This window comes from Hyperolius riggenbachi, chromosome 2 (genome assembly GCF_040937935.1).
Source record: "Hyperolius riggenbachi isolate aHypRig1 chromosome 2, aHypRig1.pri, whole genome shotgun sequence".
Lineage (NCBI taxonomy): Eukaryota > Metazoa > Chordata > Amphibia > Anura > Hyperoliidae > Hyperolius > Hyperolius riggenbachi.
This window is the reverse complement of record NC_090647.1, coordinates 71,547,582-71,560,551: the sequence shown is the minus strand read 5'-3', so window position 1 is coordinate 71,560,551 and position 12,970 is coordinate 71,547,582. Positions and strand designations below refer to the sequence as shown.

General features: G+C 43.9%; 1 protein-coding gene across 1 annotated transcript in view; it reads right to left on the bottom strand.

The window, feature by feature from the left end:
- LOC137545546 (hydroperoxide isomerase ALOXE3-like) overlaps window positions 1-12,970 on the bottom strand; it is a 69,526-nt gene that overhangs the window by 30,769 nt on the left and 25,787 nt on the right. The window contains exons 6-9 of the mRNA XM_068266906.1: window positions 7,352-7,458; window positions 5,677-5,849; window positions 5,381-5,527; window positions 1,605-1,808 (exon numbers count right to left, since the gene is read on the bottom strand). Of these exons, the coding sequence (XP_068123007.1) occupies window positions 1,605-1,808; window positions 5,381-5,527; window positions 5,677-5,849; window positions 7,352-7,458 (631 nt within the window). The remainder of the gene's footprint in view (window positions 1-1,604; window positions 1,809-5,380; window positions 5,528-5,676; window positions 5,850-7,351; window positions 7,459-12,970) is intronic.

Below are 12,970 nucleotides of genomic sequence, written 5' to 3'. Positions count from 1 at the left end.
ACCCTAACCACCCCCCTGGTGGTGTATATTGTACTGTAACTATACCTAACCCTACTCTCACACAGAACTCTCCCTGTACCTATCCCTAACCCCTAGACCCTCCTGGTGGTGCCTAACCCTAACTACCCCCCTGGTGGTGTATATTGTACTGTAACTATACCTAACCCTACTCTCACACAGAACCCTCCCTGTACCTATCCCTAACCCTAACCACCCCCCTGGTGGTGCCTAACCCTAACCTTGACAGTGTAACATTAAATCCATTCACCGTTTTGCATTTAAATAACGTCTGCAGTTTGGCATATGTAGGGCGCTATTGATAAATAACGTTAGTGTGTGTCACTATTGATAAATAACGTTAGCGTGTGGCGTTTTTCTTCTTTTTTCCCTGTGCGCCATTATTATGCAGCACTAACGATAAATAGCGATAAGCGTATCTTTTTAATGCGGCGCCATTTTTATGCATAGGCGCTGTGCGCCATTATTCACTGATCCCATTTTTTTTACATAGTTTACTTTATACACTACGGTACTTTGTATTAAATATTTTGTGTAACTGTTTGTGGGTTGTGGAATGAATCCAATCTAGTTTCCACTAATCCTTAGGAGGAAATTTGCTTTGGATTACAACCATGTTTCAGGATCAGTGGCGTATCAATAGGAATTGCAGAGGTTGCGACCTTATCGGGGCCCTTGCCCTCAACTACAGTATTAGCTCTCTATTGGTCCTGTGCTCAGAATAATGACCTCTATACAGACGCGTAGCAATAGGGGGTGCAGAGGTTGCAACTGCATCGGGGCCCTTGTGCCAGAGGGGCCCCAAGGGGCCCTCACTCAACTGCAGAATTAGCTCTCTATTGGCCCTGTGCTCATAATATTCACTTCTATAGATACTTTAAATAGTAGTAATCATTAACAAGCTATTCCTCGTTCCCTTCTTGCACCTCTGACACTGTAGTTGCCATTGGCAGGTTTTGGTGCACCGTATCAATTGTTATGTATAGAGTGTTTGGGGGGCCCCCAATGTAAAACTTGCATTGGGGCCCACAGCTCCTTAGCTACGCCACTATTCAGGAGGAGCAAATTATGCGGGCAGCACGTTGGCATGGTAGTTAGCATGCTCGGTTTGAATCCCAGCCAGGGCATTATCTGCACGCCGGAGTTTGTAGGTTATCTCCATGTGTGCATGGTTTTCCTCCATGCACTCCAGTTTCCTCCCACATGCCAAATACATACAGATAAGTTGATTGGCTTCCCCCTAAATTTGCCCTAGACTACGATACATACACTACACGATATATATACATAGACATATACCTATAGTAGGGATAAGAATTTGTGAGCCCCTCTGAGGGACAGTCAAGTGACAAAACAAACTCTGTTCAGCCCTGCAAGAGATTTCAACGCTATATAAATACTAAATAGTAATAATGCTCGCAAACCAAGATTCCACTGGACATACAGTCCTGGGTAAAGATAGGTAATAATTGTACTTACTCCTTCCTGTGTGGATTTCATGTTCGTTCAACAAAACTGAGCTATGATCAGATGTTCAGGTAACTGAGCTGAAGACTGAGGATCAGACTATGACTGAGGGTCTTTACCTTGTACACTGGATGGCTCATTGGAAGTTGTCTATTGGTGGCAATGCTAAAGACCTCAGCGAACAGATGGGCTCGAAGAAGATGAGAAACCACCTCATGAACCAGGGTCTCAGAGTTACGCACCCACACTTTTGCCAATATCCAGTCATATAAACCATCACTGGGCAAGAAGATTGGAGAATTGTCTCCTGGGGATTGAGACAGCTGTGGAAAAAAATAAGGAAAGAAACATATTAGCTGTGACCTAGAGATGCAGCTTTTTATCATGATAATTCTGATAAAAGGCATTGGGAATTAATCCCTACCACAGGTTATTTCCCCTTAAAAACAACAGCAATTTTCACATCACACTCCTCCCACTCATTCACCAATAACTTTTTCGCTACTTATCACACTAAAATAATCTATATATTATTTTTTGCTGGACAAGCTAGGCTTTCTTTGGGCAATACTTTTTTTTTTTTTTTTGCTAAAAATGATTTTATTTTATAGGCATTTTACAGGGAAGAAGAAGAAAAAAAAATGAAAAAATAAATCATAATTTTTCAGGTTTCAGCTTTTATAGTTTAAAAATAAAATGTGCTCTTGTAGATACAACCTACACATCTTACTTTCCCATTTGTCCCGGTTATTACATTTAAAGTATGTCCCTAGTACAATGTATGGCGATAATATTTTATTTGTAAATAGAGTTGTATTTTTTTCCATTTATTTTTTTTTAATACTATATTGATAATTACAGTCCTTTATTTACAAAAATAACAATAATATGCCCTCATGACATACATATTGTAATGATCTGCTCAGCTGTCTGCACAGGCAGACAGCTGTTTGACCATTCTTTAGGTCTGAGTGTTGCAGGTCTCTGGAAAAGAGACCTGTCTTCACTCTGCAAGTTTCAGAGTTGCTCTGTTGGTGAGGAATTTGCATCTACTTGTCATGCAAATTGCCTAGCTGCTTCCTCTGATGGCTTGCAGTATAAATACCATTTCTTCCCAGAATTCCCTACTGGTCATGATGGTTTGTTCCTGCTAACTCACCTGGATTATCAGCCTTTGCTATTGATTGCTAAGATTATATTAGAGTAATTCCTTGGGACTGCACTAGGCATCCCTTCTAGCGTAGTCAGGTTGTATTATCTGTTTTGCCTTGTACTGTCTTTCTGTTGCGATTGTCTTGTCACCAGCGGCGGTCGACAGGAAATCGTTCTGTCTGTACTCCGTCTTAGGGGTGCAAGCCAGAGTAGCGGTTGCTGCTGGCTACTCCTTCTCTCTGTCTTATCTGGTACGAACGCTTGCTGTAGGCTCGGTGAGGTAACCGTTTAGCAAGCGTTCGCGTTCTCTATTTCGTGTTTGTGTTACTTTGGTTAGTTAGGGTGGCACGCTTATCACTGGGCGCCTAACGCACGGTGATCGTGTCTTTAACACGTTCGCTGTTGCGAATGAGTGCGGAGTTCGCGTTTAGCTAGCGTTTGTTATTTTCTTTGACGTTCTGATCTTGTTATTTGCTGTGTCTTTCTTGCTACACTTGTGCTCTGTCTTACTCGGTCTTGTGTCACTATTGGCAATCGCCACTCTTGCGATTGCGTTCCCACTTGGTTTCCGCTGTTGTGTGTTTACCGTCGCCGAGTGGCGACTAGATTGGTGGACACACATACATTCTGTCTCTGTGCTCACTTTCTCTCTACAGGTGCATTGCACCCAAGCTAAGTTCTGTCATTTTTATACGCTTGTGGAGGATTTCCGCAGTGTCAGCGCACATCTTGTGCGCTGACCATGGAAATAATTCCCCAATCGTTACACTTATAAAAAAAGTCCCTAAGGTAACTATATGTATTTTTTTTAAATTATGTATTTTTATTTTTTTTCACAAGTGTTTTATTTTGGTAACAATGGTGTAGGGATGAAAGGGGTTAAAAAATAACAGCTGTTTCCTATTCATTGATCACAGAGGGATTGTGACAAAGGCAAATGGAATTGTGCTCAGGATCACCAATGGCAGCTGTAAGTAAACAAATACGCATATCTACACCACTGACCAGCAAGTGAGGTTTACAGGTTCGTAGATATGCGTACCAGGGATGTGGAAGTAGTTAAATCATTAGTGGACTGCATACTAAGCCTGTACAGCTGTGTTTTTCAGAAGGGCGTTTGCTGTGCTTCCTATTCTTTCTGCTACATGACAACCTGATTTATGAAGGGTGGAGAGAAGTTGAGGGACTTGTTTGTTATATAAAAAAAAAAAATGTATCTGTAAATGTTTTTTATTAAATAAGTTTTAACCACTAGCCGATCGCTCCACGCTAATTGTGAATACGGCGGCGGCCCCAATGCTGATTGGTGTGAATGGTTTCCTATGGGCATTGCAGGAGAGCGCGCGTGCATCTCCGCTCCGCCTTCAGCCTCCCAGCAGCTATCGCCACTCGGAGACTGTTAGGCTAGGTTTCCACTTGTGCGTTTTGTGTCCGATTTTTCTCTCAGAATATATGCATTGATTTTGCAACTAATGGTGGTGAATGGGGCTGTTTCCATTCAATGCGAATTTTCATTAGCGTTCGTACGCATGAAAAAAAGTGAGGTTCTCTATCATTTTTTCAGACATCGCGTACGATTCACGTACAATGCTTTGTATAGGCAATGCGAATTTTTGCGTTACTTGCCCGAAAATTTGCATTAGTTCCATGGTTACAGGAAGTTGTCAGCAGTCATGACTAAGCTGTTGCTAGGCAGATTATGCATATTTAACTAATGCAAATTTTCGTGTATGAAAATTCGCATAAAAATGCATAAAATTTACATGCGAATTTTCCCCAATCAGAAAAATCCTATACGATTTTTTGCAGGCGAAAATGTCACACTACAGTGGAAATGTAGCCTTAGACGGCGAAAACGCCGTCTATTAACATTGTACAGCGCTGAGATTTACAGCAGCGCAGTCCCCCTGTGGGACACAGAAGCGATCCGCTGTGATAGGCTGAAACCTATCACAGCCGATCACTGTGATAGGGAAGATGGGTGGAGGGAGGAGAATTCAAATAATTAAAAAATAGTAACATTTCATAAAAAAATAAATATTTACAAAAAATAAATAAACACACCTAGAGGCGATCTGACTCCACCAACAGAGAGCTTTGTTGGTGGCAGGAGAAAAGGCAGGGGGGGATCACTTGTGTACCCTGCAGCGAGGCCTTAAAGCTGCAGTGGCCTATTTATTGAAAAATGGCCTGGTCACTAGAGGGGTTTAATACTGCGATCCTCAATGGTTAAAAGTGAACTTATCAAAGGAACATCAAAGGTCTCTATGAGGGACCTTCTGGGAGTCCAGAGTTTCTCTTGAAGTCTACACCAGTCAGATAAAGTGTATGTCTGGTGAAACATGATCTCGATAAAGCCCTTACTGTGGGGCGAAACAGCTGTCGATCTGTTGACTCCGCACCTCTATATACCTTCCTTACCTGCTGCTGAATGTGTGCCTTTGGACTGTGATAAGTATTACGTGATTTTTACGCTGCCTGTTTTTTATGGAATTGTTCTATTAAAGGTTGAAAAGTTTTATAACTTTTTCAAATGAGATGCTCCTGGATCTTTTTTCTTATGTGCATACCAATACTAAATTCCAGTTGAACTATAAGATATCTACACCCAGGTAAGTGTATTGTGGTCCCAGTGTCCCCTGCAAATTATTGAGCTGTAAAACTGAACTAAAGCTCTAGGAGGAACACTGATGTCCAGAGACCCATTGAGCCTAGAACTGGCACTGCCTACACCCCTAATTACCTGGATGGCAATGGGGACAAGCTGGTCCTGAGGATTTTTCCACAGCAGGCACAGGGGGGCTGCAAGGTACTGCTGTTTACCATTTATTGACTTATTTGCAGGGAGGCCATCCAGAATCTTGTAATCTGCCAGGAAGATGTTGCCACTCTGTAAGACAGGAGAGTCAGATTACTTCTCAATAACAAAGAACTAGTTAAAAATCAAAATGTTATGTTGACTATATTTCACATTACAAACTGTATACTGCTATGATACTTATATCTGTGCTTGGTAAATAAATGTTAAACAATTTTGACCTCCATTTCATTCTGAAGACTGGTGCTGGTTCCCAAGGAATGAGCCACCATGCGGTCATCAACTGGGAAGTTCCCGGGAGTCTGGAAGCATTTCTTGATCACCGTTGGGTTATGACCATTCAGATATTGGTAGCCAAAGAAAGAATCTTCCTTCCACATCTTTGCCACAAATTCTATAACCAGAGACAATAATGGTTAGTTACTGGCCAGCACAGTGGCTAATTGGCTAGTCTCTCACCAACCAACATGAGACTAGTCCCAGGTTTCATTCATTAACCTAGTCCCCTTTCCCAAAATACTGTACAGTGGTTAAAGGCTCTGCCTCTGGCATAGGAGACCTGGGTTTGAATCTTGGCTGTACCTGTTCAGGAAGCCAGCATTTATTCAGTAGCAAACCTTGGGCAAGACTCCCTAACACTGCTACTGCCTATGGAGCGTGCCCAATGGCCGCAGCTCTGGTGCTTTGAGTCCGAGAAGAGAATAGCGCTATATAAATGTTATTTGTCTTGTCTTGTCTTATGTAGGCTGATTGTCTCACTCATGCCCTCACCAAACTGTGTTGGACGATAGAAGAAACATTAATCTGACTATGGTAGGAAGTCTTCATTTCAATCATCTTTAGATGCCTGGAATGATCTTCACCAGCAAAAGAAAGATACCAGGAAATCACTTGTTAAAAATTGTTCAAAAATGTAAATGTTGGACGTAAAAATGCCACACATTTATTGGTTTAATAGCGTATTTAGTTGAACAGATTTGTTTATTGGGGGGGAGGGGGGAAGGGGTAACAGTTACTAGTACTACTACTAGAACTTACTAGTATGTTTTTGTGATGGATGAATCCCAAATAACAACTAGGAGAACATATAAACTTAATGCAGATAGTGTCCAGGCTGGGATTTGAGCAAGCTGGGGGTCCTTGTCACAAGAGGTACTTCAGTAGAGCCCTGGGGGACGTTTGTATTATGGCATCACTGGTGAGCTGGGCGTAGGGTGAGCTAAATGACGGCGCTCTCTACTGCTGGTCTAATCCCCGGTGGTGTTAGACACTATTCCCCCTCTAAATCTCAGCAACTTGGAGGGAGATGTAATTCAGGGTCTGGAGATTGCCAGATCCCTGAATTACTCTTGTGTGGGGTGCGCAGCATAGCACTAGTGCTATGAAGGTGCCCAGCTTCCGTATTGGGCGCTGAGCGCTGAAATCGCATGATGCTGAAATCACAGTCCATTTAGTAAACTTCCATACCTCCCAACCTTAAAAATGAAAAAGAGGGACACTTAAGCCACACCCCTGATTACGCCCCGACACACCCCCTAGTCATGCATACCATAAAGAGTTCATAAGAAAAATAGGTTGTTTTATAATTCAAACCACACTGGTCCTTTCTATCCTGGTTCATTTTCCTTCATAGTAACATTTTAAAATTAGTAATATATCAATTTAAAGGATGATAATACAGTTTAGAGTCAAACATTTTTTAGTAGAGAAATATATATATTTACATAGAAACTCCTGAAATAGGGACAAATGAGGAGGACAGAGGGACAGGGCTCCCAAAGAGGGACAGTTGGGAGCTGTGAACTTTGAGATTAAAATCATACATAAACAATAAGTCTTAAAGTATTTTTAATAATTAAAGTTATCAAAGAATGTGTGAAATATAACATACCGTACCTGAATTATTTGTTCTCCTTATAAAAGCCACAAGCTTGATGTCCTCTAAGTCAGTCCATGAGTCCGTACAGGTCAAGAATCCACCATCGGCCATCATCTCATGTGATCTGTCAGTGGAAAGGCAAACTGTAGCACTAATGCAATCAAGAAAACCTTATACGGTTCTCATTAAAACAGTCTTTTCAGATCGATCACAAACGAGAGCTCCGCTCTAACACCGCAGGAAGATGGATCACAATGACACCCCCCGACAACGAACGTTCCCCAATCCATCTTCATGCCGGCGGGAATACACGACATCACGTGACGTCACATCAGGGGTGCCTCTAGTCATTTTGTCACTCCAGGCGAGAAAACCTGTGGTGCCCCCCCCCCCAAGCCCCTCCCCCCCAGGAAAATAATCATAATGCGGCATCATTTCACCAGAAAATAATCATAATGCGGCAGTGTTTCATCAGAAAATAGTAATTATCGTAATTCAGAATCGTAATTCACCAGAAAATAATCGTAATGTGACACTTATTGCAGCAGCATTTCACCAGAAATTAATCATAGGGCAGCAGTGTTTCACCAGAAAATAATCGTAATGGGGCAGCGTTGTCAGAAAATAATCGTAATGTGGAAGCGTTTCACCAGAAAATACACGTAATCCGAGCAGAGGGAAAGAGTAGAGAGGGAGAGGCAGCATAAGATGTAAGAGGGGGGTAGAGGAACAGAGAGGGGGAGGGATAGACAGCATAAGATGGAAGAGGGTGCAGAGAAAGAGGGGAGAGGGAGAGACAGCATAAGATGGAAGAGGGGGCAGAGGAACAGAGAGGGGAGAGGGGGAGACAGCACAGCACTAAAGCACAGGTTTACAGCTTTACCAGCCTACGGCCAATCAGCTTTCAAAGAAACTCTAGTATCAAAAGAGCAGGGCACATTCTAGCAGTTATAACAGTACTGGGAGTCTGCACACAGGACAGGAAGTGTTCTTAGCAGCCTGCCTGCATACATTCTCTTCTGCCTGTGCATACAGCTTATCATCTCTGTAGTCGTTCGCGAACGGGCCGGCTCTAAGAGCCGGCTCTTTGCTGCGAACGACAAGAGCCGGTTCTCAGATTTGAAAGAGCCGATGCCTCAGCCGCCCCACAGAGCTCGCTTTGCTCTGCAATAAAGGGCGCTGAGGCATGTTGGGAGATGTAGTCCTCCTCTTGCAGCTTGTAGGAGTGTATGGGGCGGAGCAGAGCAGTAGCAGGAGGGCTTGTCCCAGTCAGAGAAGCAGTCTGGAATTGTCATGAAGACGGGGGCGGGGCTTTTACTCCGATTCTGAGTGGTGTTTAGTGATATTTAATGAAGAGCCGATTCAGAGCCGTAAGAGCCGGCTCTTTAATGGGAGCCGATTCAGAAGAGCCGATTCTCTGAAAAGAGCCGGAATGCCCATCACTACTGACCTTACTACTGTCCCCTGGCTGTCTCGCTCCAGTGTCTGTGTGCAGCCAGTGACACAGGTGGGGGGTCAGACTGTCGGGGGCATAAGCTGGATGGCCGCTGGCTCCTGGTTTGACTGGCGTGGGGCGGAGTTAAAGGCTGGGCCACACGAGGTAAACACTTTACCTGTGTGGCTACTGAGAAGAAGGGGCACGGCTTTAAAGAAGGAGCCTGGCAGAGAAGAACAGTATTGATTGCTCTATTGGCTGGGGAGGAGTGGAGGTGGAGGCACTGCTGAGCACATGGTAGCGTGCCGAGCACCGGGGACTGAGTCGGGAGGTAATATAATATAAAAAACAAACAAACCATGGACCATGCAGCGGCAGGGGAATGCGCCTCACCACCTCATGGCGCCTCACCACCTCATGGCGCCCCAGGCAACCGCCTATACTTGCCTGGTGGGTGAGACGCCCCTGCGTCACATGACTGCACATGATGGGCGTGAAAGAGAGTTCAAGCAAATGCGGTACTATGTGCAGGAGGGGTAGCACCATTCAAACAACAATAATTCCAGATCTTTATCTGTAACAGAAACCCCAGGGAATCTGCCAGAAATGAATCTATACCACAATTTGTCACGTCGATCATAATTCCGAATTAAGATGGGAAGTAAAATTTTAGTAAATTAGATGAGGCAGGGGAACGGTGGTACTTCAATGTTGTAGCATTGCTCTGTATCAAATAGCGCAACACTGCAGTTCCAAAGATTTTCTATAGATTTCATAGTGAATTCCATAAAAAAAAATGTGTGCAGTATATCGAAGGACCCTCTCTAATCAGATTCAGATCAGAAAGGGATTAATCTGTTTGCAACTAGAGTTGGGCCGAACGGTTCGCCTGCGAACGGTTCCAGGCGAGCTTTGGGAGTTCGCGTTCGCCTGCATCAGGCGAACTTTTGCGGAAGTTCGATTTGCCCCATAATGCTCTATTAGAGCAAAATTTTGACCCTCCATATCACTGTCAGCAGACATGTTATTGTCAAACACACTGCTCGAGAGCCCGCACACCCTCCCTTCAAGCTAGGTCCTTTATACCATCTTACTCAGTTGTCTGCCTACACTAATTAATTATGGGACAGCTGCTACACACTCTGCTAGGGAGATTTTAATTGCTCTCCCTCATCCCTCGTCCCTTCTACCTATCCCCTCCTCCCTCCTACCTGGAGGGAGGAGGGTCTCTTCTGCCAGGGAATTATACTATTTTAAAAACCAGCATACATCATACCATAGCTGGGAATCGAACCCAGATCTCACTGTGTGGTGGGCACGTCACCCTAAGCACTGTACCACTACAGTAGTAAGTGAAGCTAGCCTAAAATTTAACATTTATGCTCAATGCAATAGAACCATTAGGTTGCTTAAAGGAGAACTGTAGTGAGAGGTATATGGAGGCTGCCATATTGATTTCCTTTTAAGCTATACCAGTTGCTTGGCAGCCCTGCTGATCTATTTGGCTGCAGTAGTGTGAATCACACCAGAAACAAGCATGCAGCTAATCTTGTCAGATCTTACAAAAATGTCAAACACCAGATCTGCTGCGTGCTTGTTCAGGGTCTAGGGCTAAAAGTATTGGAGGCAGAGGATCTGCAGGATAGCCAGGTAACTGGTATTGCTTAAAAGGAAATCAATATGGTAGCCTCCATATACCTTTCACTACAGTTCTCCTTTAAAGGGAACCTTAACTGAGAGTGATATGGATGTTTCCTGTAAACAATACCAGTTGCCTGGCAGTCCAGCTGATCTTTGCGACTGCAATAGTGGCTGAATCACACCCTGAAACAAGCATGCAGCTAATCCAGTCTGACTTCAGTCAGAGCACCTGATCTGCATGCTTGTTCAGGGGCTGTGGCTAAAAGTATTAGAGACACAGGATCAGCAGGCAATTCAGGCAACTGGTATTATTTTAAAAGGAAAAATCCATATCCTTCTCTGTTTAGGTTCCCTTTAAGGATTTGTAGCATAAAAGCCAACTCACATTGGCTGGGATTTGAACCTGGGTCTCACTGTGTGGTGGACAAGCACACTAACCACTACACCAACTGAAGCTGGCCTGAAATTGCTGGCCTGAAATTGCTGGCCTAAAATTTACTATTTATGCTCAATACAAGAGAAAAAGTAGACAAGACAAATAACATTTATATCACACTTTTCTCCTGGCGGACTCAAAGGACCAGAGCTGCAGCCACTAGGGCATGCTCTATAGGTAGTATTAGGAAGATTTGCCTAAGGTCTCCTACTGAATAGGTGCTGGCTTACTGAACAGACAGAGCTGAGATTTGAACTCTGGTCTCCTTTGTCAGAGGCAGCGCCCTTATCCATTACACCATGCAGCCACTGCTTACAGATATTTAGCCAGACATGGCCTTCTCTTTTGTGTTCAACAGTTGTCAAGAGAAAAATTAGACAAGATAGCAATGTTAGGAAGACTTGCCTAAGGTCTCCTACTGAATAGGTGCTGGCTTACTGAACAGACAGAGGTGAGATTTGAACTCTGGTCTCCTTTGTCAGAGGCAGCGTCCTTATCCATTACACCATGCAGCCACTGCTTACAGATATTTAGCCAGACATGGCCTTCTCTTTTGTGTTCAACAGTTGTCAAGAGAAAAATTAGACAAGATAGCAGTGTTAGGAAGACTTGCCTAAGGTCTCCTACTGAATAGGTGCTGGCTTACTGAACAGACAGAGCTGAGATTTGAACTCTGGTCTCATTTGTCAGAGGCAGCGCCCTTATCCATTACACCATGCAGCCACTGCTTACAGATATTTAGCCAGACTTGGCCTTCTCTTTTGTGTTCAACAGTTGTCAAGAGAAAAATTAGACAAGATAGCAGTGTTAGGAAGACTTGCCTAAGGTCTCCTACTGAATAGGTGCTGGCTTACTGAACAGACAGAGCTGAGATTCGAACTCTGGTCTCCTTTGTCAGAGGCAGCGTCCTTCTCCATTACACCATGCAGCCACTGCTTACAGATATTTAGCCAGACATGGCCTTCTCTTTTGTGTTCAACAGTTGTCAAGAGAAAAATTAGACAAGATAGCAGTGTTAGGAAGACTTGCCTAAGGTCTCCTACTGAATAGGTGCTGGCTTACTGAACAGACAGAGCTGAGATTTGAACTCTGGTCTCCTTTGTCAGAGGCAGCACCCTTATCCATTACACCATGCAGCCACTGCTTACAGATATTTAGCCAGACATGGCCTTCTCTTTTGTGTTCAACCGTTGTCCAAAGAGAACCCCAGATAGCCAGGTAGATTCATATCTCTCTCTTTTCCTAACACTGCTACTGCCTATAGGGCATGCCCCAGTGGCTGCAGCTCTGGTCCTTTGAGTCCGCCAGGAGAAAAGTGTGATATAAATGTTATTTGTCTTGTCTACTTTTTCTCTTGTATTGAGCATAAATAGTAGATTTTAGGCCAGCAATTTCAGGCCAGCTTCAGTTGGTATAGTGGTTAGTGTGCTTGCCCACCATACAGTGAGAATCAGGTTCAAATCCCAGCCAATGTGAGTTGGCTTTTATACTACAAATCCTTAAAGGGAACCTAAACGGAGAAGGATATGGATTTTTCCTTTTAAAATAATACCAGTTGCCTGAATCGCCTGCTGATCCTGTGTCTCTAATACTTTTAGCCACAACCCCTGAACAAGCATGCAGATCAGGTGCTCTGACTGAAGTCAGACTGGATTAGCTGCATGCTTGTTTCAGGGTGTGATTCAGCCACTATTGCAGTCACAAAGATCAGCTGGACTGCCAGGCAACTGGTATTGTTTACAGGAAACATCCATATCACTCTCAGTTAAGGTTCCCTTTAAAGGAGAACTGTAGTGAAAGGTATATGGAGGCTACCATATTGATTTCCTTTTAAGCAATACCAGTTACCTGGCTATCCTGCAGATCCTCTGCCTCCAAAACTTTTAGCCCTAGACCCTGAACAAGCATGCAGCAGATCTGGTGTTTGACATTTTTGTAAGACCTGACAAGATTAGCTGCATGCTTGTTTCTGGTGTGATTCACACTACTGCAGCCAAATAGATCAGCAGGGCTGCCAAGCAACCGGTATAGCTTAACTTCTTGCCGACCGCGTCACGCCAGTAGGCGTGGCCGCGGCGGCAGCCCCAGGACCGCCTAACGCCAATTGGCGTAAAGTCCTGGGGC